At 43.3% G+C, this 22,851-nt stretch overlaps 1 protein-coding gene across 1 annotated transcript in view; it reads right to left on the bottom strand.

The window, feature by feature from the left end:
- The window catches only part of PDZD2 (PDZ domain containing 2), a 194,676-nt gene that overhangs the window by 33,011 nt on the left and 138,814 nt on the right, over nucleotides 1-22,851 (bottom strand). The window contains exons 6-12 of the mRNA XM_056513789.1: nucleotides 21,815-21,957; nucleotides 21,096-21,228; nucleotides 18,839-19,003; nucleotides 6,320-6,431; nucleotides 4,248-4,396; nucleotides 3,483-3,602; nucleotides 898-1,012 (exon numbers count right to left, since the gene is read on the bottom strand). Coding sequence (XP_056369764.1) covers nucleotides 898-1,012; nucleotides 3,483-3,602; nucleotides 4,248-4,396; nucleotides 6,320-6,431; nucleotides 18,839-19,003; nucleotides 21,096-21,228; nucleotides 21,815-21,957 — 937 coding nt within the window. The remainder of the gene's footprint in view (nucleotides 1-897; nucleotides 1,013-3,482; nucleotides 3,603-4,247; nucleotides 4,397-6,319; nucleotides 6,432-18,838; nucleotides 19,004-21,095; nucleotides 21,229-21,814; nucleotides 21,958-22,851) is intronic.

Genomic DNA, 22,851 nt, shown 5'->3' with positions numbered 1-22,851 from the left:
TGGCTTCCCATGGCAAGAGCACAACCTATGATGCAGGGATGCAAGCTTCCCTCTGGCAGCAAGTGTGAGAGTTGGCACCAAAAGCAACCTCAAATACAACAAGTGTGATAAGACAGAAAGAGGGGAATGATGATATGAGGAGAGAAGTAACACAGGAGCAGCTTGAAAGAAGTAACATAGCAGCAGCTTTCCGTGGAAGCAAAGTAACACACCCCCTGCAGAAGGATTGTAAGCCACCACTCTAAACTCATGGTCACTTTGTATTTTCAATACTAAGAGCCTGTCTGTCTGACATAACACTCAGACCATGGTGCAGCACTCATACAGCAGGCTATGCATTCAGCTCAGACACCAAGACTGGAAAAGCAGTAACAAAATCTGGCTATATCTCCTTCTCTAACCAGGGTGATCTTACTGCTGATCCCATTCTTTTTTTTTCTTTTCTGGTTATGATTCTCATCCTGTCAAAATCATACCAGGAGGCTTAGAGACTCAAGGGCTCAAAACAGCCTCTCCGAGACATGTCCCTATATATAATGCCTTCTGAGACCAGCAGCTTTAAGACAGATGTTATTAGCTATCTATATTTTCCTGCTGTCACTGACCCTCTCCAACTGAAGAATTGCAGCTTGCTGTTTGGGCAAGGTTCATAAAAGAGAAAGGGAGAAACAAAGTGGCCACCACTATTCTGTAGTTCCCACTTCTCAATATGAAATACTGTCAAGTTAATTGCTATGAATGAACTTCCACAGGATAAACAAACAGGGCATTTACATTTTCCATAATCTCTTGCTGCTGGCCAGGTGCCTAAACATAGCTGTACTTGAATTTTCCTCTTGGACTGAAATAATATCCCGCTGTGGTCCTTTATGTAAAGCTGGATTCTCTCTACCATACCTTCTTTAAGCCTTCCATCAGCAGCCGCTGCTCCATTTGGGAATATAGTCTTCACAAAAATCCCCATGCGCCCACGAGCAGAATCCTGACCTCCCACAATGCTGAATCCAAGACCCTACAGAGAAAAGAGGAGAAGACACACAGCTGGCACCTTACTCTATTATCATCTGTGTGAGAAAGACTGCCAGTAATGTACAAGACAAGGGAAAGATGAAAACCTAAACCTTCCAATGAATTGCACTGCCAACTTACTCTCTCCTTCCATTTCCTCATTTACTTTCATTCTATTATCAACACGCTCATCAGCCCTAAAACAGCAGCTGGCACTCTAAGATGTTAGAGAAAAAATTCCGAGATTATTTTGGGTTTTTTCAAAACACTGGGTCCATAGCTGCCCCATTTTAAAAACAGTAACACATTCGTTTTGAGTTAACAGACAGTCAATTCCTACCCCTGAGATCTATATCCAGGATTAACTGTAGGTTTCTCTTATGTCACAGATCCTACATTTCCTCAGGAAGAAGAAAAGCTTCAGAACATGACATAAGGTCAGTGCTGCAATGTCAGGAATGCAGCTGAAAGGAGAATGGCATGTGGGAGCTACCATTCAAATGTACATTTTTAATTATTCTGGAGACATATATCACGTTGTATTTAAATAAATCTAGATCAATAGATTCCCCAGGGCTCCATCCATTAGCTCTTACCCCTGCAGCACCCCAGCAGGCTATGGGACCATCTTGCAAAGCTGACCTGAGAACTGATGAACACAGAATGAACCTCTCCCCCTTCTGCTGAGTTATTTCCCAGAACAATCACTTCCTTGATCCACAACCCTTTCCCATATTTCCCCTCTTGTCACTGCTGTTCATATATTTTACAGAACAAAGAGGAAAGTCTCCAACCAGGTGGACAAGGGATGTGGAGAACTGTTGTGCTTTAGTGATCTGAAGCCATGGACATTATTATTGCCTTGGGCAGTGCTCTCCAGCTGAGGGATGCTGCCTGGGAAAGCACTGAGTTTACAGTCCAATACCACAATCAGATCTTTTGTTTCACTGCATGAATACAGAGAGCAGGCCATCACAGTTATAAGCTTCTAGTAATTTGATAAGACGTTACTGATTTCTGGAAAGGAAGTAACTTAGTTCCCTTGTGCACAACAAAATAACTCCACTAACTCTTCAACCCTATGCAAATGCCAACTGCAAATTAACCTACAGAAAGCAGGAGGCTCCTGGCACTCCCTTGCCTGGAGACATGAGGTCTCCCCACAGATCCATGGGTGGGTTGGGAGAAATATGACTGTAAAGTACAGCAGTTCCTAGGCTAGCCCACCTTCCCAGACAAGCACTGTGACTCCACAGCAGGAAACCACCCCTTCCAGACCTACCAATGGATGAAAATCTAAAGTCAAGCACTTGGCTCCCTGCCACCAACACCACAACTCTGTGGAGAAATGTTTCAAGTTCCAGGTGATAATAAAGTGAGCACTATTGCACAAATTGTACAAGGTGCAATCCTGAACAGAGGAGATCACCCGAGAGATGGGTAGAAGACACAAAATGGCAGCTGCTTCAGGTGGTTCATGATCACTAGGGTCTGCATTCTCCTAGCTGCTTCCTAAAACCTTGGAGCTGAGTGCAGAAAGGCAGGAAGGCATGGCTTATCCCAGGGGGAGAAATAATCTAATTTCATCAGAAAAAGAGTAAAAAAATAAGTACTTGAAAAATGAAGAAATATTTACTCATCATGAAAGACTCACAGCTCCTAAACCAAGGAAAGTTAAAGCAACTGCGAGTCAGTCTACCCACAGAAGTAACTATTTCTAATTCTTCACATAACATAAAGGACAACAAGGAATTAGTTGTGCATTTGAGCTTGAAAGTCAAAACAAGTCTTCTTAGTCCAAAACAAATTCATCTGATCACTTTAAAGACTATTTCACAAAAGGACATGTTTATTTTTAGCATATTTAAATGACAGCTCCAATACTATTGTGGATTTGATTAGGGAGAACAATATAAACCTAGGTTAATGCTTATCTATTTTTTCTTAGCATTCAGCCAGCTGGTATCTAGCAAGTGTGTAAACACATTATTGAGGGAGAGAGAAGAGGACTTTTTGACCCACAGCATTCAGTGCTCTCTGAGAAGCAATCAGCCAGTAATCTGTCTTCAGGTTTAATGCTTAATTTGCAGTAATTTTTTTTAAATGCATCCAGATTCACAGAGCAAAAATATGCTTGTCCCATGTGTATATAAATATACATGTGAACAGGTACTGTTCTGTAGCTGCACTGACTTTGCATAAACATACATATTTAGAGATTAATTATAAATATTTGATATCTCAGGAATAGTGAGATGCACCAAACCAAAATGAAAGCACTCCTGTGTCAAGTGGACAACACAAACATCACATCCCCTGTATTCTGCAGATGTAACTTTGGCATTTACGTTTGGAAATGGGATTTGTTTATCACTAGCACTACTATCAGCTACCCTGAGAGCAGCTGTAAGTACAGGAGATGCCTCTTAAATGCCAGCTCTTGCTACAAGTGAGAAACAGGCAGATATCCTCACCTTGCCTTGCCCTTTCATCAGGACGATGTTGGAAATGATGGACGGCTGGGTAAGTCTCCATGGAGATTCCACTTGGGCAGCGCTGAAGGAACGGGTAGATTTCTTCACGATATGGTAGTCCTAACATCAACAAACAAGGATAATTGCTCTGATTGCTTGGCACAGATACTGGGGATGTCATACTGGGAAAATTGCATGTGTTGGGGAAGAGGGATGCAGTATCTTAGAGATATATTCAGAGGGATGAAACTCCAGCTCACTACAATCAAAGTGAATCTTGCCACAGTAATTTTCCCACATCCTGCACAGTAGAATCATTTTGAAATGTATCAGTCACAATTTAAATTAAAAGGATTAAATATAATCTCATTATATACTCAAGTCTTTACTTGTTAAAAAAGAAAAAAAAAAAGGAGGAATGAAAAAAGGAAAAGGTCTACATTTTAAAATAATTAAAATAAAGATAATTAGGAGGGTTTTTTTGTCTGTTTTTTTTTTTTTGTTTTTTTGTTAAAGTCCTCTGATCTCTAGAACTGCAACACCCGAGATGAACCTTAGGATCTTGTGGCCACAAGCAAGTAGTACTCTTCTTTATATCACTCAAAGGAGTACACAGGTGGCCAACACATCCCATTTTGGTGTCCAGGCCTGGATTCAGTCCAATGATGTACCTATGTGATCCTGTTTCATGACCACTTCTAGGAGCAGATGCCATAGGACCAAGCACAGCGAGGTGCTCACAGCCAGCTCTGCCTTCCCACTCACCTGTCTGGCTCCTGCTGACTCCAGCTGCTGGGGCAGAGAGTGCTTTCTTCCACCCCGGGAATATTTCACCGCTATTTCGTAATTTGATTCACCATTTTCCACTGTCAGCTCATCGTCTTCTCCCACAGACTCCAAGCGGGATCCAGCACCTAAGAAAAATCACAGAAACACATCCTGCAAACATCTGAGAGTTGCTTTAGCCTCTCTCACCAGGAGGCAATAACTACTTCCTGCAAATCCCAAATTAAAGCCCCTTAAAACAAAGCTACGCAGCTCCCAGGCAGGCAGTTAGGAACCAGTTTTGATCACACTCAACCAAGAACTTTTCCTGCTTTTGTAGGTTTTCTGCAATCTTTCAGTGATACTGAACTCATGGTATTAAGGAAAAGCAGAAGATAATTGAGTCAGTAGCTCAGGGACAGGAAAGAAATTCATCTGTTCACACCCAATGGCACTTGCCAGTGCACTAAGCTCTCAAGCTTCATGTATTTAAAATTAAAAGACCTGACACTGCAGCAGTATTCATTTCTGGAGGTGTCATGTCACTTTGAGGGAATTTTTTTCTGGAATGGAGAAAGTAAAAATGTGCCCAAAAAAATGCTATTTTCTTTCAGTTTGGCAACAATTCTAGTTGTCTTAAACAGAGGAGTGCAGAGTTCATGTAAGAAACAGAATTATTTGTCTTGAAGGACATCCTGTAATTAGCCACAGAGTATCCTACTCCTCGCACCAGGGCTCCTCCAATTCTCATTTTCTCCAAGGTCCCTGCAGAATCCCCAGTCACAGCAGTTCCCGCACATTTATCCTTGTCATTTCCACACTGCACAGGGAAGGACCATTAACCCCTATTTTACAGATGAAAACCCAAGACACACACCAAATTTACACAAGCTGGATTTCATGACGAGGATTTAAGATTACTTTAAACCAGCATTACGTTGGAGCTGCCACAGAGAGCAACAGCTCTGATTTTCTTTCATCTTCACAGTCTGTACCCCAGGAACAGGGAGTCATGGGCTGAGGTAGATGCACTGAAAATCTGCCCCCAGGAGAGCCCCAAACACATTTTCTGCCACCTTCTCCCTGCCTGGAGGCTGTGTGAGAATTGCTGCCAGTGCCAGGGAGGGACTGAGCACAGAGCTGGGGCAGCTGATTTTTTTCACTCAGCATGTAAGCAATTCTGCTGAAGCATCCAGAGCCAGAATTTTTACCCACTGCCCAGAGTGCAATTTAAACCTGCTCCCTGCTTCAGAATCTGAAATTAGGATCTCTGCTCTTCAACTTCCCTTCCCCCAGCACACAGGCTGCTGCACACAGACAGGATAGCAATCTTGGCAGGACCAGCATCCTGGCATTCTTTGATTCCCTGGCACCAACAACTAACCCTTTCCCATCACTTCTCCCTCTTTTCAGGAGAACAGTTGTAATTCTGTGTTTTCTGCGCATCTCCAAATGCATTTTCCTTTCTCATGCTGCAGTCCAGGCTGGCAGATGCTCCAGGCTCACTCACCCACAGCCCAAGGGTATCAGCACTCAGGGTGTGGATCCCCAGTGAGCCACCAACTCACAGCCACAGGGGCTACAGGCAGAGGAGCCCCACGGAGTATGCTAAAAATACCTTAGCAATTGGAAATCAGGGTGAATACAGGAGACAGGGAGCTTCAGAAAGCGTTAGGGTTAAGAACATGATCAAGTTCTGCACACAGGTTACTGTTAAGACTTAGGGACACAGCAACAGAAAATCTGGGGATTAGTCACTATAATGGGCATTTTGATCAGAGCACACTGAAATATACAGACAACGCAAATAATCAAAAAAAGAAAAAAAAAAAAAAAGAAGAAGAGAAAGAAACAAACAAAAAAGAAAGACAATTCTAAAGTTTTGCATAATGTCTCTGTTCCTATAATAGTTCAGCTCAGGAGGTTGAACGCAGCTATCTTATAGATGGGATTTTCCTTCCAAAATAAACTAGTATGATTTCAAAGAAATCTTATTTCACTTCTAGAGAGTTAAAATAAACACACTACATTAAAAAATCTACAATTGCTATCTTCTATCAGTCCAGCGTTACCTTGAGATCGACTTCTGTATTTCAGTATGCCACTTGCCAGAGTTGAACTCTGATTGTTTCCTTTGGACACTTCTGCACAAGCTGGATCTTGAGACTTCTCAGTTTCCATCACCTAAAAGAAATAAAAAAAAATAAAAAAATCTTGTAATCTAGATATGTTGATGACATTTTTCTCACTGCCATTATGGGACAAAAAATTCCACTGCATACCATCTTTGTTTCCAAAACATGTCATTGTATTAAGTCAGCATACATTTTCTCTAAGTATTTTCTAGCAATGCCTTGGGATATTATGGTCAGGCATTCTCTGCAAGACACCAAACTAATGCCCCCAGAACGCTTCCAGAACTCTGTGGCACCTCATTCAGGTGCTTCTGCATGTATTTGAACAAAATTGTACCTTTTATTCCCATTTGTGCTGCTCTGCAGGCTTCCAGATACATCACATCTTTATAGAGAAAACCACAATTAAAAAGTGTTATTTTACTGTTAGTCTCTGCTGAGCACCAATGCAAATCTTGATGATGAAAAGCTTATTTAACAGAAAGTTATTGACAGCTAAGCACTTAAAAAGCCTGGAAAAGTGCAATTAAAGTTTTCAGGTGGAATCACAACCCCATCACCCTGAGTAAATGCACCAGGACAGGAGGAGTCTGTTTACCGACTGTGTTTGCCCGGATGCCAAGTAACAAGGTGAGCAGCACGGCCACATGTCCTCTGCCTCCTGCTCTCCTGTGCTCAGGGACGAGCAGAGCTGCCCCTGGGCAGGCTCTGCCCAGCCCCTGCATTTTGGAAGGTGCTGGTGAACTGCTGGAAGTCAGTTTTAAAAAAAACCCCACCCAAGTAACCAAACACTTTCCTGTAAAAATAATTTCTGCTTCTGCTATTCAATCTTAAAAACGTCAGTCTTTCCCACAACCTGCCTCCCATCCCCCAGTCCCTCCTATACCCAAGCCAACAAAGCCAAAGTTTATCTTTTGTGCAAAGTCTAGACTTTGTGATTTTAGTTTGAACAGTAGAAACTTCAGGAAAACATAAAACTGGCTGAAACAGGAAGCTGGAATGGAAACTGCTTTTTATTTCTTCCCCTTAATTTACACACAGTTTGTAGTAGTTGTTGATTTTTCAAGCATTGCAGCAACTACTTTAGAGTCCACTTTCAGCATCAAATGCTTTGAAGCTCACTTAGAACCATCTGATTCATTCATCAGTCTGAAAAAAAACCAGCACTTGTGATTTGTTTATCCTGATAAGGGCCTCATTCCAGAAAATACATAAGACATCAGATTTAAAACCCCACCTAAGAAACCCAAAGCATCAGCAATTAGGCCACAGCCAAAGTATCACAAGCTCTCCTTCCAAGAGATTTCTGGGATACCCAGAAGACAAGAGAAGCACATGGAAATGAGACAGGACCTCATGGATCTTACAAAGATATGCTGCAATTTATCATAAAAGTGGGAACTTTCTTCATGAAGTGAGGGTGCCTCCCCCATAGAAAGATAGAAATCATTTGCACACACACAGAAATCACATGGTAGTCTCACAGGTGTACAAACCATTTGGTGCACAGGGCCAGTGCTAACTCTGGAGGGAAAACATGTAAAACACAGAGATGAAGAAAAACAAGACAAACGTCTCCCTAAAGCAGCCGTTTAACTATCCGAGCAGACAGGGATGGGTCCAATCTGACTTCTCCAGAGCTGAGCACAACACAGATCAAGTCTGGAGCTGTAGAGCTGATTGATTTCTGCAGTCTGCATGGATGTGGGCAGTCGGACCTGATAAGACCACACAGCTCCCAGCCCGAAGCTGACCATTTCCTCCAGCTCAGAGGAGGGAGAAAAAATTACTTTGTAGCACTGTACAGAGAGATGCTGAAATAATCTCTGTCAGCGCCAATTTCCACCCTGAGCCCAGGCTCAAGGGTGACCTATTCAGTGCATCTTATGCCTCTGCTATATGGGGTTTAAGTTTGGTTTGTTGGAGTTTCTGCTGATGTTTATTTTGATTGTGCCACAGGAGAAAAGCACCAATGCACTCTGCAATCACAAACATTTTCATATAGTGGAGTGGGAAGAAAAACAGGACACAATTGCCACTTGTATTAAAACTGCACCCCAAGCTACCTTCCCCTCATGGCAATAGTGGTGCCTGTGAGCCTACAGATACCAAACCCCCAAACCCCATGAATGATCCACAGAAGGTCACATGTGTGCAAACACCAATGCTAGGGAAAGCCTCAAGATATTCTCAACAGCTTCCTGAAATTATAGTTTATCCAACTCAGCTTCAGACTACAATTAGGAAGTAAAAACATGTAAATTTTCTGTGTCATTAAAAACATTTAAATTACCTATGGGATTTTTTGTTTTGCTGCTTTTTTTTTTTCTTTTTAGGGTGGGTGGTTTGATTTTGTTTGGTTTTTTTTTATTTTAGCAAAAGTATGTTTCTGATACTGATTATAAACACATAAGGGAAGACACACTAGCAGTTGCAAGGAAGTGGATATTCTTTAAGTTGTTCAGCTTGCCTAATAAACTACCAGGAGTTTTATCCTATTCAGAAAACACTTAGAAATCTGATCTACAAAGCTTGCAAGAACTCCCCAAAGGCGTGCTGTGTGTAATCTTTGGCTCTCTCATAACCTAGACAAGAAGAAAAACCCAGCTCCACCTTATTCTCCTGGCCATGAACGTATCGCTTTACTGTCTCGAGGTGGCTGCCCAGATTTAACCATGCCATTTTAATTTTCCTCACTTTCAAGGAAATGAAGCTTATTATTTCAGTCCTGTAGGTCTCTTATTAAACTAAACCAGTAAATCCCTCCCAATGCCGTCCCAGCGTTAAGGACAAGGGGAGCTTTAACACGCACAGCAGTTTGAAGGGAGATCTAAAAATAGAGCCCATTTTGCCAGCTCATTAAGTAGCTCTGGGATCAAGTGACGGTGACATCTCAATTGATTTCAAAGGAAATGGCACTATCAGGGACACGCGGCCCTGGCACTGCACCAGAACGAACAACTGCCCTCGGAGTCCTCGCCTCGGCAAAGCTCCAGCGTGACCAGGCTCTTAATTAGCCGAGATGAGGAGCAGGATCATGACAGTCTGCACTGTTTAACCACAAACAGCTTGGCAATCCCTTGCCGATCTACAGAAACAAGACAGCGCACAGAGGTTGATACAATTTAATAAGCAAACTGCTTTTCTGCTGCCCTCGCAGAGCTCCTCAGCTGCTGCCTTCCCATCGGTGAGCCCACTCGGCTCCCCACGGCACAGCCGGCTCTGCTGAGGAGTGCTAGCAGCACACAGACCAGTTTATCCTGGAGCTCTGGGAATGAAGCAGCAAGAAGCAGGCTGAGGAGTCTGCAGCATAAAAATAAAAAATAATAAATTCTGTCCTACCTGCACTGGCAAAGCAAGTCCCACAGCAAGACTACTGCTCTCCTTCAGAACAGCCATGTGAAAGAGGAATGGCTCTGCACCAGCACAACCTCCATGGGAAAATTCCGCATCTTCTCTGGTCCCATTCACACTCTGTCCTGGTCTCCAGCCATTTTTCCTTAAGCAGCACTATCCCAAACGTTCTACCATGAATTGTCCCACTCTGCTGCCTGTGGGGCAGTCATCAGGAGGAACCCAACAGGCCTCCACGAGGAGCCAGCACAGACTCTTCAAAGCAATGTCCCAAACACCCAACGCAAACCTTCACCTATTCCCTTGAGACAAGCTGAAGCCTTAAAGCCTTTAACCTTTAAAAAAACTTTCAAGATTTCCACAAACTGGTGTAATTCTAGCTGTTTCAGTTATTTGTGCAATTACTTATTGCTTTATGGGGCACAGCATGCTTTAAGCCTTAAATGTATCTGCTAGGCAGGGAACTCCACATGCCCCTTTGCCTTGCACAGAAAGTAAAATACCTTCACTTTTAAATGAGCTCTTTTTCACTTTAATTGAATCCATCTCAGATAAATTACAAACTGCAGCACTATAATTTACGAGAATTAACATTGCACATGATGCAGAGGACATGGATTTTCTAATCTTGGACAGCACTGAGTTTTCCATGCTTTACTGCTCTGTTTTAGGGTATGTACAAAGCTGCACAGATCCTAGAAGGAGGCTGATGATGGGAGACACACTGTATCAGGAGCTGCAGCACCCAGGGGCATTTTTCCAAAACAGAACATCCCAAAGCCCAGGGAGGTCCCTAAAATGAACCATGGGGCCCACAAGAAGCCCAAATTAAATCCAAACTTAGCAATTTTTGGTGGAAGCTAGAGGACTCCCCTCTTCCAAACGGCACGTGCATTGCTGCTCTTCTCTTTAATGACATAAAAGCAGAGAAACCACTTGGAGCTAGGGATGGAGGAAAAGAGAAGGAACATCACCTCCACATGAGCACTAATTCACTGTCTTGAACTGGCACCTCTATATAAAGCAGTGCCCTGGTTGCTCACCTGGTGCAAAGCTGACAGGGCAGAGAACAGTTCTGCACATCCACTTGGGAGGGCTCAAATTTGAGCCCTCAGCAGCACTGGTGAAATGAAGCCTCCATCACCTTCCCCAGAAGCTCACCTGGGAACTACATGTGCTGCTACCACCAGGTGCAGCCCATACTTCCTCCTGCCCAGCCAAAGGGAATGGGAACCCAAGCTCTCTTTCACTTAAAGTGTTGGAAAATTCTTGGTTCGCGTCCAGCAAGAGATCAGGAAATCTGATAAACTGTCAAGAACTGGAGCTGCCCAGCTTTCTGAATAGGTGGAAATGCCAAATAAACAAAACAAAAGCTTTAAAAGTGGTGTCTAGTCTGCCACTTTACCAAATGGCTGCACTCGAAAGCAACCCTAAGCCTTCAGTATAATGCAGTAGTTGCTAGACAGGGAATTACTATTCATTTCAGGAGGCACAAACCCCCAACAGTTATTTTTGTGTCTCTTTTCAAAATCTACAGAGTAGTCACAGACAAACCTGCACAAGAAACAGAACCTGGCATTCACCAGCACAGAGACAGCAGCACTATCTGTCCATGCCCACTCTGTAAACAGATTGAAAAACGCACTATGGCAGAGCTGGTCTACTCTCATCTTTGGTAATGTTTTATTTATTTTTTACAAGACTCTCCAAAACCTTATTGAATGTGTTTGACACAAGGAGCCAGCATGTGTTGACCACTGTTCAGAGGATGTTGGCAGGTTCTTGAAGAAGCAGGGTCCCAGCTGTGCTGCCTCCAGTGACTCACTGGTCAGAGCTGCAGCTAAGAAAGTATACTCCATTTTAATATATCCAAAGAGTCACTAAAATTATTAATAATGTTTTGAAGAGAAAAAACTTTTTAAAAATATCCTTTTTAATAGGAAGAAATGCAGGAAATGGCTAACGCAGCTGAGTTTTCCAAGAAACACATATCGCAGACAACACATGCCTTGGAAACAGTAAGATGCTCCCAGCTAAACAGTTCCCAATCCTTTTTGGACCAGATTACTCTTCTCCTGCAGTACATTATGATTTTCACTAGAAACAGCTTTTGAGCTAAAGAAAATCAAATGCATACAAACAGATCCCTGCTGTTCTCTTTTTTATGCTTTATGCTTTTTCCTCTCCAAACATGAAAATAGCAGGACACATGCTTTCCATGCAGTTTAGTCACTGCCCACGAGATGTCTCTATGTGCTGCAGAGAGATCCCAGAAGACCAGTCTTAGTAAACAGCAGAGACCTAAGGGATTCCATGAATGTATGACAAACATGGAACTCAAGCAGTGTGAAAGCTGGTTCAGCTACTCCATTATTTTGTTTAATACATGCTCAGTTCATGGCTTAGCACAAATCTGGAGCCTTTACATCAGAACAAACAATAAATTGCTAATCTTTTTTTGTTTTGTTTTTTGTTAATGACAATCTCTTAATTCCCAGTGAGGGACAAAATATGCAATAATCACTCCTCAAAATAAACAGTTCTCCTGAGAATGAAACAAGACCTTCTTGATACCAACATCAACCAACAGCTGCAGAGAGCATTCCCATGACACCACTGGTGGGAGCTTTGGATTTCAGCTCCAAACTGGCATTTTATACCATCCTAAGTATACATGAAGATATGGAATACGTAAGAATTAAGTGTCTTTCACACCTGCATGGAGTGTACTTCATACCTGCATCTTCAAGGATCTGAAGCCTCATATATTATTGATGCTGCACAGCACATCTCAGATGAGTTTTACCTGTTCCCAACCAAGATTGGACAGGGTACAAGGTAAAAAATTTGCAGATGTGGTACTGAGACATTCACACTAACTCAAAAATTCTAGAGCCTGTATCATCCTTCTGCTAATGTATGTGAACCGCCTGGCTGTGACAGCATTTCTCTTGTTCCAGTGCCATGAGGGTGTTATTTTTAGCTTGTTAAAGGCAGTTCATCTCCTTCAAAACTGGGCAGTTATCCAAACAGCCAAAGGAGAGACAGGCTGTACTGTATCTGATGCTTTATGGGAAAAGCCCTCATTCACAAAAACAAAGACCATGCAGAACCTGTACCATAGATAAACTCGTGCTTCTATTACTCTGCTGACTCGGCTTTCAAATATATCACATGGGAAGAAAAAAAATTGTAACTCTGGGCATTGTCTACACTGTTATTTATGGTCAAGTAAGAAAGGTTATCTTCCACCAGCCCAAGCAACAGGAAGTATTTCATGACTTGTAGACTGCATCACATCTACAGACAACCCTTCAAGTCCTGGCCCCTGGTGAAACAGTTTTATCTGGTCTTGCCTTTAAGATGGAGGCAGTAGGAAAAGGCACAGAAGGGCTGGAAGGCAGGCACAGGGAATGATGAGAGTCCTCTGAGGAGCTCCCTCCTGACACGAAGAAGGCACTCATGTTAATGTCTCCTTGGCAGGTGAATTTTACAATGTGTGAAAAACAGTAATTCAGTGACACTGCACCCCTGGAGGCCTTTCAGCACTCTTCCTCCTCCCCCAGCTCATGTGATGTGTGCCAACACCTTCCTCCAGCCCTGACCAGTGTCACACCACCACAACCAGCCCACTGCTGAGCAACCCCCCCTCAACCAGTCCAACTGCAACTGCTTATTTTAATGTGACAGGGCTTCTAGAAACAACACACACTGGTTGAACAAGATTTGGTCTCCAAGTATTTTGTCATTTTCGCTTGCCCAAATTCCTAACTATATTTACTTGGAAAACCTGCTTCTGGAGTCACTATAGGACCCAGTGTGTCTCATCAGCCACAGCACGAGTGAAGGGCACTGCATGGGCACAGACCCATCAATATGCTGGACAAGACTGTACCTCAGAAAGGTACAATACAGCCAGACTTTCAGCAAATTCAGCATTTACAGCTGAGCAGCAGCTCTGAGCCATGCCAAGGTGCAGCTGGACCCTGCCCTTGCCTGCCCCTTCCAAGGGTGATGTGGCACAGGGCAGGATCTGCAAACACTGCCAGCTGTCACCACCAAGAGGAAAAGAGTTGTTGAACCCTTCCCAGTACATCAACAAGCCCCACAACAGGCTCTTCAATTTCTTCCCCTTCCCCCCACCCTAAGTAAAGCCTTTCATTGCTAAGCAAATTTCTGCCAGGAAAATCTTTTTCTGGCTTTTCTCACAGCCGTGCAGCGCTGTTTGAGGAGTGAGCCATGTTTCTGCAGCCTGTCTTGAGGCTGCAGTGCCCTAATGGGAACAAACACACCAGTACTCCGAGTAACGAGGGCCCCTCTCCACGCCCTGCACACATTTAATTGTTGAGTTATGCTTCCTGTTCCTTCTCAATGCTAATGCTTTCTCTGAAATTCTCTCTCAGTGTTTCCAGAAGAACTTTTGACCCCAAGACTGTTTTTAAAGTTTTGGCATTGTTATCCTGTTCTTCATTATGCTTGCACGGCTACAGGTAATTATGTGTGGATTCCCTGGTAAGACAGAAAAGCTCATGGCAGAAAACAACTACAGCACAGACAAAAAAAATAAATGGAGAGGGAGTGGAGTTAAACAAATGCAATTCTTCACATTCACCGAACAGGTTTATTTATCCCCTTTCAGCTACATGTCTTGCATGAAAACCACAAGTGGGATTTGGCAGGGATCAGGTAACCTGGATCACGCAAGGAACCTTTAAAAGGAGACATCCTGTTTCTGTTGCTGGTAGGAGGGCAAAGACCTTGCAGGGTCATGGTCTCCACATGCAATGGGCCCAGCACTGACGCAAAGGCACACATCACACACTTCAGGTCATCTCAAAATTATCAAATATGATTAGAAAGGTGTTGATACCCCATAGTACAGGGTCATGCAGCTGGGGGTGCTGCCAGAGGCCGTGTCCCCAGGGCTTGCCTGCATGGAGAGCTTGGGCAAAGGGAGGCAAATTCCCTTCCCAGGAAACACCCTTCCCTCAAAAGGGAAGTACAGTTCTATTCTGCATGGAACAGACTCAGCTCAGGGTCCTTCCTCCAGCATCAGGAATGGCAGATGCCCAGGGGAGGACACAAGATTTATGTACAGAGGAGCAGTCCCCAGCCTTCCATCCCTCCAGCAACTACAGATACAAACCTCCTGAGGTAGACATCCTCTTACTGTATTTATTAACCTGTGGGAATTTCAAATCATTAATATGAAACTGCTCACTGAAGCAGAACATTTAAAAAATACTCAGACCATCAGATATTAAACCACACAAAGGCAAGTAACTTTTGAAGCAACTAAGAATGGCACATGCTTCTGTCTAGGGACCAAAATTCCCCCAAATTCATTGGACACTTGGCAAATTCTTGGTAGATGAACCTTCTCTTTAGATTTCACCTCCCAGGTTGCTTCACCAGCCAGCAACGCAGTGACAGATTCAATTTCAAGCAACAGAAATACCAGTAAAAGTGAATTAGAATTAAAAATTAATCATACAAGGCAAATAGTGTATTATCCTATTTTTCACTTGTACATAAATAGTGACATTTTAGAATAGCAGTGTCAATTGCACATGGCAAAATATGGATTGGGGTGGAGGAGTTTAAAATCCTCAAAATATCTCAGGATTGTTTAGGACAACACAACTCTCTAACCCAGTGTTTCTTGTCTGAAGTTAAGGAATGCATTGGGCAAACTACTCCTAAAAGAAATGCACTTTAGAGATATGAATGCAAACCTTTTTCTGCCTGGCAGCACAACTCTTAATAAAGTTAAAACTTTCAGGTATGTTTCATGTTAAACAAGGCTTTATGTAAGAACACTGTAAAAGCAGAACTACATTTAAATTGTGTGATGTGATTTTTATTAATGAAACTTCACAAGTGGAATTTCAAGTAAGACTTAAAGTGATACTTCTCTTAAATTACAGTTTTCAACTGTAATTTGTGACTCTCACTAAATTCTTCTGCTGTGTCCTGCAGGAGCTGAGTAGCTCAGACTCTATTTCCCTGTCCGAAAATGCTGGAGCAGAACTTAAGAGCTGAAAAAAACAACTGCTCATGTGGAAATTTTTTAACCGCTAGCATCTAGAAATGGTAATTTTCATTTTTGCTATTTTTTTCACAGGTTTTTACAATAAGCAGGTTGGAAGGGACTTCGAGGGGAGTGTCCCATTTCAAAACAGTGACAACTTAAATCAGTTTCCTCAAGAGCCTGGTCCAGCTGAGTTCTAAGTAGCTACAAGGATGAAGACTTGAATACATACCTTCATTCCAAGTGATTGTTTTTTCTGCCTGGTTCAACCTTCAGGCAACCTTCTGAATAATCAGCAATGAATTATATTGACAGAGAAGTTAACGACAGAATACCTTCGACAAACCTAGAAGCTCATGCAAGTTTTTCAGTATCTTCTAGACTTGTTTAATTATTACATAGACATTGTTCTGGGTTAGAAAAAGTGAAGCCTCAGCTGACAATAAAACACTCCGAATTACTCATTATGACATAACGACCCAGCACCTGACAGCAGCCCTTTAAGTCCCTCCAAAGCCCCACAGAGTAAACAAGAAAATCCATTAGCCTCTTGTCAGAGGTAAGAAAGGTAACTCCTCAACAGAGCTGGGTTAACAGTCAGCTTCAAATCTAAGACGTCCAACTTTAGACTGAGATCACAGTCTCAGTCACCTGGTCCAGACCTTGAGTACCACCCATCCTGAAAGTCTAATACAATTACATTTGCACTGACTAAAAATAGTCCAGCTTAGCTCCTGCTTTAATCCTCAGTCACACTGTCATCCCTTATCTACAGTACAGATACAATGGAGTATATGTGAGAGAACATATATATCATCAAAAGCATGAAAGCAGCAAAGAGCAGTGATTTCCAAAGCAATTTTGCAATAATCTATTGGACTATACATTTATATGTATTTAAAAATAAAATCTTGTGATGCTTTGATTTCATACTGGCCTTGAAATCAGCTTCTAAGCTTTGCCAGTTTTGCCAGGTGGAAAAAAGCCACATGAATTTTATGTTTTCCCTACATTTACCTTCCTCTGTCCTGCCTGGTTATATGCAGTATTTTTGCAGCCCAGCTGGACTCAGGCTGACCAGATCTGAGTGGGAGGGATGAGGATGAAGGTAAAGCTCAGAGGTTTACACAGTAAAGACTGCCCACCCCAGGCTGCAGAGAGCCCTGTCTGCACTCTGAGGCTGACACGGCAATTACAAGGGGAACACAAACACATTCTCTGCTTTGGATCAGAAAAGCAGTGATTTCATCTGCAGATCAAGCAAAAACAGAAGAGGTCCTGAAAGTCACCAGTAACTTATTACATTTCTTTAAATGACATCCTTTCAACAAAATAAATTAATGGAAGCAGAAAAGACAATGAAAAAATCCTGCTGCTACTCTTCTCAAGTGTTTATCGAGCCCAGATTTCTGTGATTTCCCCTCAACCTTCCAGTGATGCATTCTGAAAGCAAAGAGCTATTGCCATCAGGGGTGGGAGCGCCTGACAGGCAGGCAGATCCAGTTGGCTCTGAGTTAGTGGCCACCACCACTGCCAGCTGCAGTGGCACTAGGATGGACATCAGGGCAGGCTCTAAACTCAAGCCCAAGCTGAAGGGCTCTGGAGGCTCATGCAGCTGTGTCCTCATGGTCACGTGCACGTCCAACCATCTTGAGCTTCCCTGAGCACCATGTCAATCTGGAAACACTTGATAAAAAAGCCATCACTGGCAACCAGGCAGAGCCTTGTTGGAATAGACATGAGCAAACCAAGTGACAAATACCTCCCAGCATGTGCTGTAAGTCACTGGAATTCCAGAGAGCTTAATTCTGAAGCCACACATAATTAAATTTTGTCAAAATTGATTTTTATATTTAAGTGCTGCTGAGTCATAGCCTTATTAAAAATTACCAGAATGGGAAGCATGATATGTAGAAGAATTCAAAGTATTTTGATAGTCAAAAGAATGCTTAGATGCTCACTCAAGTTTGCACACAAACACTACACCAACATCAGCATGCTAAGCATCCCACATTTACTTGGTTTTCCCTTCATCCCCTGAAAAAGGCATCCTGGCACATAGACGAGAAGACAGTGAAGAAATAACAAAATTTGTCAGAGTACTGAGATGTGTTAAGAGTGAGGACTGTTATAAACATTGACTCAAAGTAAGTCAGAGATGACAGGCAGGTAGGAAGTGAACACCAGCATCATGAGACTCATCCTGGGGAGCAGCCTTTTTGCTCAGGTGTAAGTGTAAGAATATAAAATCAAAACAAATCACCAAACCAGCATGATACCTGAGCCAGCCAAAGGTTTAATTGATTTATTTTAACTGTCACAGAAAGGAGTGGGAGGGGAAGACAAGAAGGGAAAATAAACAGATAAAAGCTTCAAGTGAATCCACCTGTCTCCCCTCGCTGGAACACCAGTCCACGAGCTCTTTAGATTAAAAACATAATTTTATTTTTTGTCTGTACCATACAAGAGAGGCCCAGAAGACCTATGAAGTTTCATAGAGCTGCAGCATTACAAATAAATAACAATAACCCACTTAATCTCTTCTTAATGCAGCCCTGAAGGGAATGCAAGTGAGATTATCATCCGGCAGCATTTATTCAGCAGAACTTCAACTATGGTTCCCAGCCAGAAATTACTACCCCTCCTCCAAAGTGTCTGTTGGCTTCAACAGAGCAAATACAAATGTCAAGACTTGGATCATAAACTGTTAAAGAAGCTTTGTTACAGACAGGAGGGGAAAGAAGAGCATGTTACTGCGTAAGCACGGCAAGAGACTTTGCATCAGATCCAACAAAAGCAGTGGAAGAGGGTGGAAAACAATCGAAGAGAAAAACAAAACCATGATTGCAACATAGGCTGGAGGCCTTGAGAGCTCCTGCTCCCTGTGCTGCTGCCTTGCTGCAGTTCAGAGATGGCAGGGGCTGTGGTAAATGCCATCCCCTTCCCAGCTTCTCTCTCACATCCTGTGCAGAGAAGGGCTGGTGCTCTCTGTCAGGCTGTAGAAGAATGTTACAGATGCAAAGGAGCTTTGAGAGAGAGAGCAAAAATGTTCACACCAAAACTACACTTACAGCAACCAGTTTTTCAGGAGACACATTCACTCCTTTCACATCTTCTTCCGGCTGTTCATTTTCCTTATTGTCAGTGCAAGAGACAGAGTCTTGGACTGAGCAAGTGCTAAGCAAGTCTGGCAAACTGGTAGATGGATACTTCAGAAGATCCCCTTCAGAAGATTCCTACTCGAGAGACAACACAATATATTACATCACATGCAGAAAAACACCAGTGTCACAGAAAAACTGCTCCATCTCACTCACCCACCCAGTGTGAGCTCCCTGGTAATCCTCCCTGTGTTACACACTTCCATGTGCTCAAACTTTTAATGGTCTGGTTATAAAAAGTAGGCTTGGTTTTAAAGTGTATATATAGTAAACATAGGCCAATACACATTTAAAACATTTGGATTTCATAAAGAAGAATTTAAAATAAATACTTCTTCAGCAGCCTGCTCCTCCCAGCTTTGAGTTTAGTAAACATCATTGAGAGTGAAATGAGAGCTGACAGACCTCATTACTCATTCCATTGAATCCCAAATCACACCCTGTGCTTCTGTTCCCTCCCTATGGATGCTCCCTTCACATGTTTATCTACCTACATGCGTAAGAATAATACACTGACAACCCTACTTAGGACAATACAATGAAAACTGACCCACCAATCCTCTACCAACTCAGTCCTGATGCTCAAGCATCTGCTTCTGCTCTTTGCCATGTTTTCTGGCAGGCAAACATGTGCCTCAGCCAAAAGCGGTGGCCAGACAGATTCACTACTTTCAGAACAAATTCTGTGTTACTGATCACTCACCAGACCAAAAGGCAAATAACAAATAATGCCCAGAGGGAGCTGCTAGGGAACACTTCACATACCTACACCTTTTCTTGGGCTGCCAGAAATACAGCACTGCCTATATTCCCTCCTGCTTGCCTTTTCAAGTCCCCCTTCCAGGGAATGAAAACTGTCCCAGTGCACAGAGCACAGGACAAGCAGATTCACAGCCTGATCAGAAAAGTGGAGTTTTATGCCCTAAGCTTATGCATGATGATTATTTTTATGAGCTCACCATAGGAACAAACACTTAATTTTAAGGAGAAATAAATGCACTCTACTGCCTCGTGCTTTGGCAGACTCCAGCTGTCTAAAGGAAACACAAAATGTAACTACTTCAGGTCAAATTGTGGTGTTTCCAGAATAAACACCTGTGGGGTTAACACCAGACTGTGATCCTGAAGGTCTGCAATGAACTTCAATGTCTAACAGAAATGTTAGAGAAGTCACAGGCTCTTCACTTTGAATATGGTGGAATAGAGCCCCTTGAAAGACATGTGCCTGCAGAATCCTGGGAAGCCTTAAGAGCATCCAGATATTAAAGCCACAGAAACCTGCATTGGGATGGCTGGGGAAATCTGAAGGTGAGGCTAAGAAAAGAATTTAAAATATAGTGACACAATGGCTTGCTGACTCCCTGGAAATAAAGGTATATGAGCATTCTGTTTGGGCTGAGATGCTCCTGTCACCATCTCAAAGAACCTGGTGACCCCCACCATGCAGGCAGTTCCTAATTTGAGGTCCCTGGGTTCTTTTGGGATTCAACTGGCCACCCACCAAACACCTGCAGCAACCCAGGTCCACAGGTAGCAGGAAATGATCCATGGAGAAGAGCAAATAGAGGTGAGCAGGTTTTCCTTAAACAAGGAAGAAAAATGTTATGCAATATTTCCTCAACCTCTTCTGTGATCAAGGCAGAACAAGAATAGAGAGTCCAACTGATAAATGAGTTCCACTCTCATTTCCCTGAAATTTCATGTTTCTTTATCTATAAGAGCTCTACTCCATGCTATTAACAAGGACAAAATAAGGAACTCAAGGCAAGAGATCATTTTCAAGAAATCTCAGGCACACAGAACAGAGATGAGAGGTACATAGGCTGTGCAGGCAAGAAGCAGAAGAGGCTCAGAACAGCCTGCTTTACTTAGGATATAATTTTAAGAAAATGGTTTTGGCCGAAACTTAGGTAACGTCTGCATGAATAAATACTCATCTGCACACTGAGTGACAGTGACAGTACAAGCAAATCATTGATTTGGTCTATACTGTGCTGATTTGCCACAGATTTATGGCAGCCACTGATATATTTCCCCTTGCTGTGCATTAAATTTAGAGCAGCAAACACGCACACGTGATTCCCTATGGAAAATCCACCCTTTTCAAGCAGCACTGGCACAAATTTGTGGATGTACTTTTGTGAGACCACCCAGGAGATGTCTGTACCTTGCTAGAGACCACCAGCTGCACCAGGCCAGCGGCCGAGCGGAGGAGGGCCACGGCGTCCTGGTGGGAGAGCCCCACCAGCGACTGCCCGTTGATCATGAGGAGCTCATCACCAGCCATCAGCCTGCCATCCCTGCAGAAACAGAGGGGAAACATGGAGCTGCAGGGGGGTTCTGCACAGCGCCAGGCTCCTGTGGAGCATGGGCAATGTATGATCTCACTCAGCTAAGCTCACACTGATAGCACAGTGTTACCTTCTAGAAAAAGGGGCTCAGACAGGTGCCCACAAGAAATCATTGTTATAACAAGGGGCATTTCACCCTCTTTGCAGGGCTGAGACTCCACAAGTCTTCTCTAACTCACCGGATTGGGTCAGGAAACAGCAGCAAGCCCCATCTCCACCCCATCAGGAACAGGGCTGTTAGTGAGCATGGGGGGGCTGTGCAACCAATCCCATGGGAAAGACATATCTTCCAAAAAGAGACTTGGGAGAAAAGCCCTACAAGCCATCATGATCCTTGGTTTTCCCTCCACCACCAAGGATGTATTTGATCTACAGTTTGGACAAAACCTTCTGGAAGAAGCTTCAGTGATTAAACACAAAAATAATTTTTTAGTCTGACAATGCCACATTCTCACCCTCACACCAGGAGAGGGAAAAATCCCTAATATGATATTCCATCACATCCACCACCCTGAAGGCACCAGAGCTGCCTCACCTGTGTGCAGAGCCGCCTTCCTCCACATGGGTGACGATGATGCTGTGAGGGGAGCGCTTTGACCCTCTGCCTCCTGTTATCTGGATTCCCAGCCCGTCCGTGCCCTTCAGGATGTGCATCTTCCATATGCGGCAACCTTCTCGCTGAGAGAAAACGTGCAGAAAGTCCTTCAATTTGGATTTGGAACACCAAGAGAGGGCTGGGAGGGTATTGGGAGGGAGCTATTTAGCACCTTGCAGCCCGTCACCACACACCTGTATAGCCCAAGCTATACTGGTGTTATTGCTGAGCTTTGCTATGTTAGCTGTGGTCCAAGCGAAGGAGGCAGAAAGGAGGAGGCAGCACAGAGCAGGGTCAGCACGTAGAATTTTCCTTGCAGGGGTGTTTGCAGCTTTTCTGAGCCACGCAGAGGCGCTGCTTTCAATTCTCTGATCCTTCCTGGAGCAACCAGCAGCCTCAAACCCCTTCGCCAAAACTCAAGGATGAGCCGTGCCAGGCTGCAGAGGAGCAAGATGTAGTTCAAGGGGGACCTTGAACATCAGGTGGTGCAGCTGCTGTTGCAGCAGGGACCAGACTTGCATCACACAGCAGTGCTTCCCTCTCCAGAGGGGTTTGCAGGATTGGAGACATAGGAAAAAGAACCACCAACTTCAAATTATCAGCTGCAAATCAAGTATTTCTTACTGGGCAGCTGTCGCACAGATTGTAAATAATAAATTTACCCACTGTGGAGAATAATTTTCAGTATGAGCAAAGTAATAAGCAATGTTCAGGACACCTTTATTGGTTTTGGTTATTTTTAATTGTTATAAAGATTTAGCCAAAAAGCAGTTTACAAACTCCAGAGCAATATGAAATGCAAAACGGAAGCTAGCTCCCACAAATGCTAATGGCAGGACTGGGCACAAGGAAACACAAGTGTGACAGTATCAGCAGAGCAAAAAAGGAAAGATAAACAAGCAAGCAAGACAAGTAAGGCAGTTGCCAGGATGCTGTCAGAGAGGGGAAGAACTAGGACTACAGAATTATGAAAAACT

The sequence above is a fragment of the Oenanthe melanoleuca genome, chromosome Z, assembly GCF_029582105.1.
Source record: "Oenanthe melanoleuca isolate GR-GAL-2019-014 chromosome Z, OMel1.0, whole genome shotgun sequence".
NCBI classification, from domain to species: Eukaryota; Metazoa; Chordata; class Aves; order Passeriformes; family Muscicapidae; genus Oenanthe; species Oenanthe melanoleuca.
Note: the sequence above shows the minus strand (reverse complement) of the source record. Positions and strands in the feature narration are given on the sequence as shown.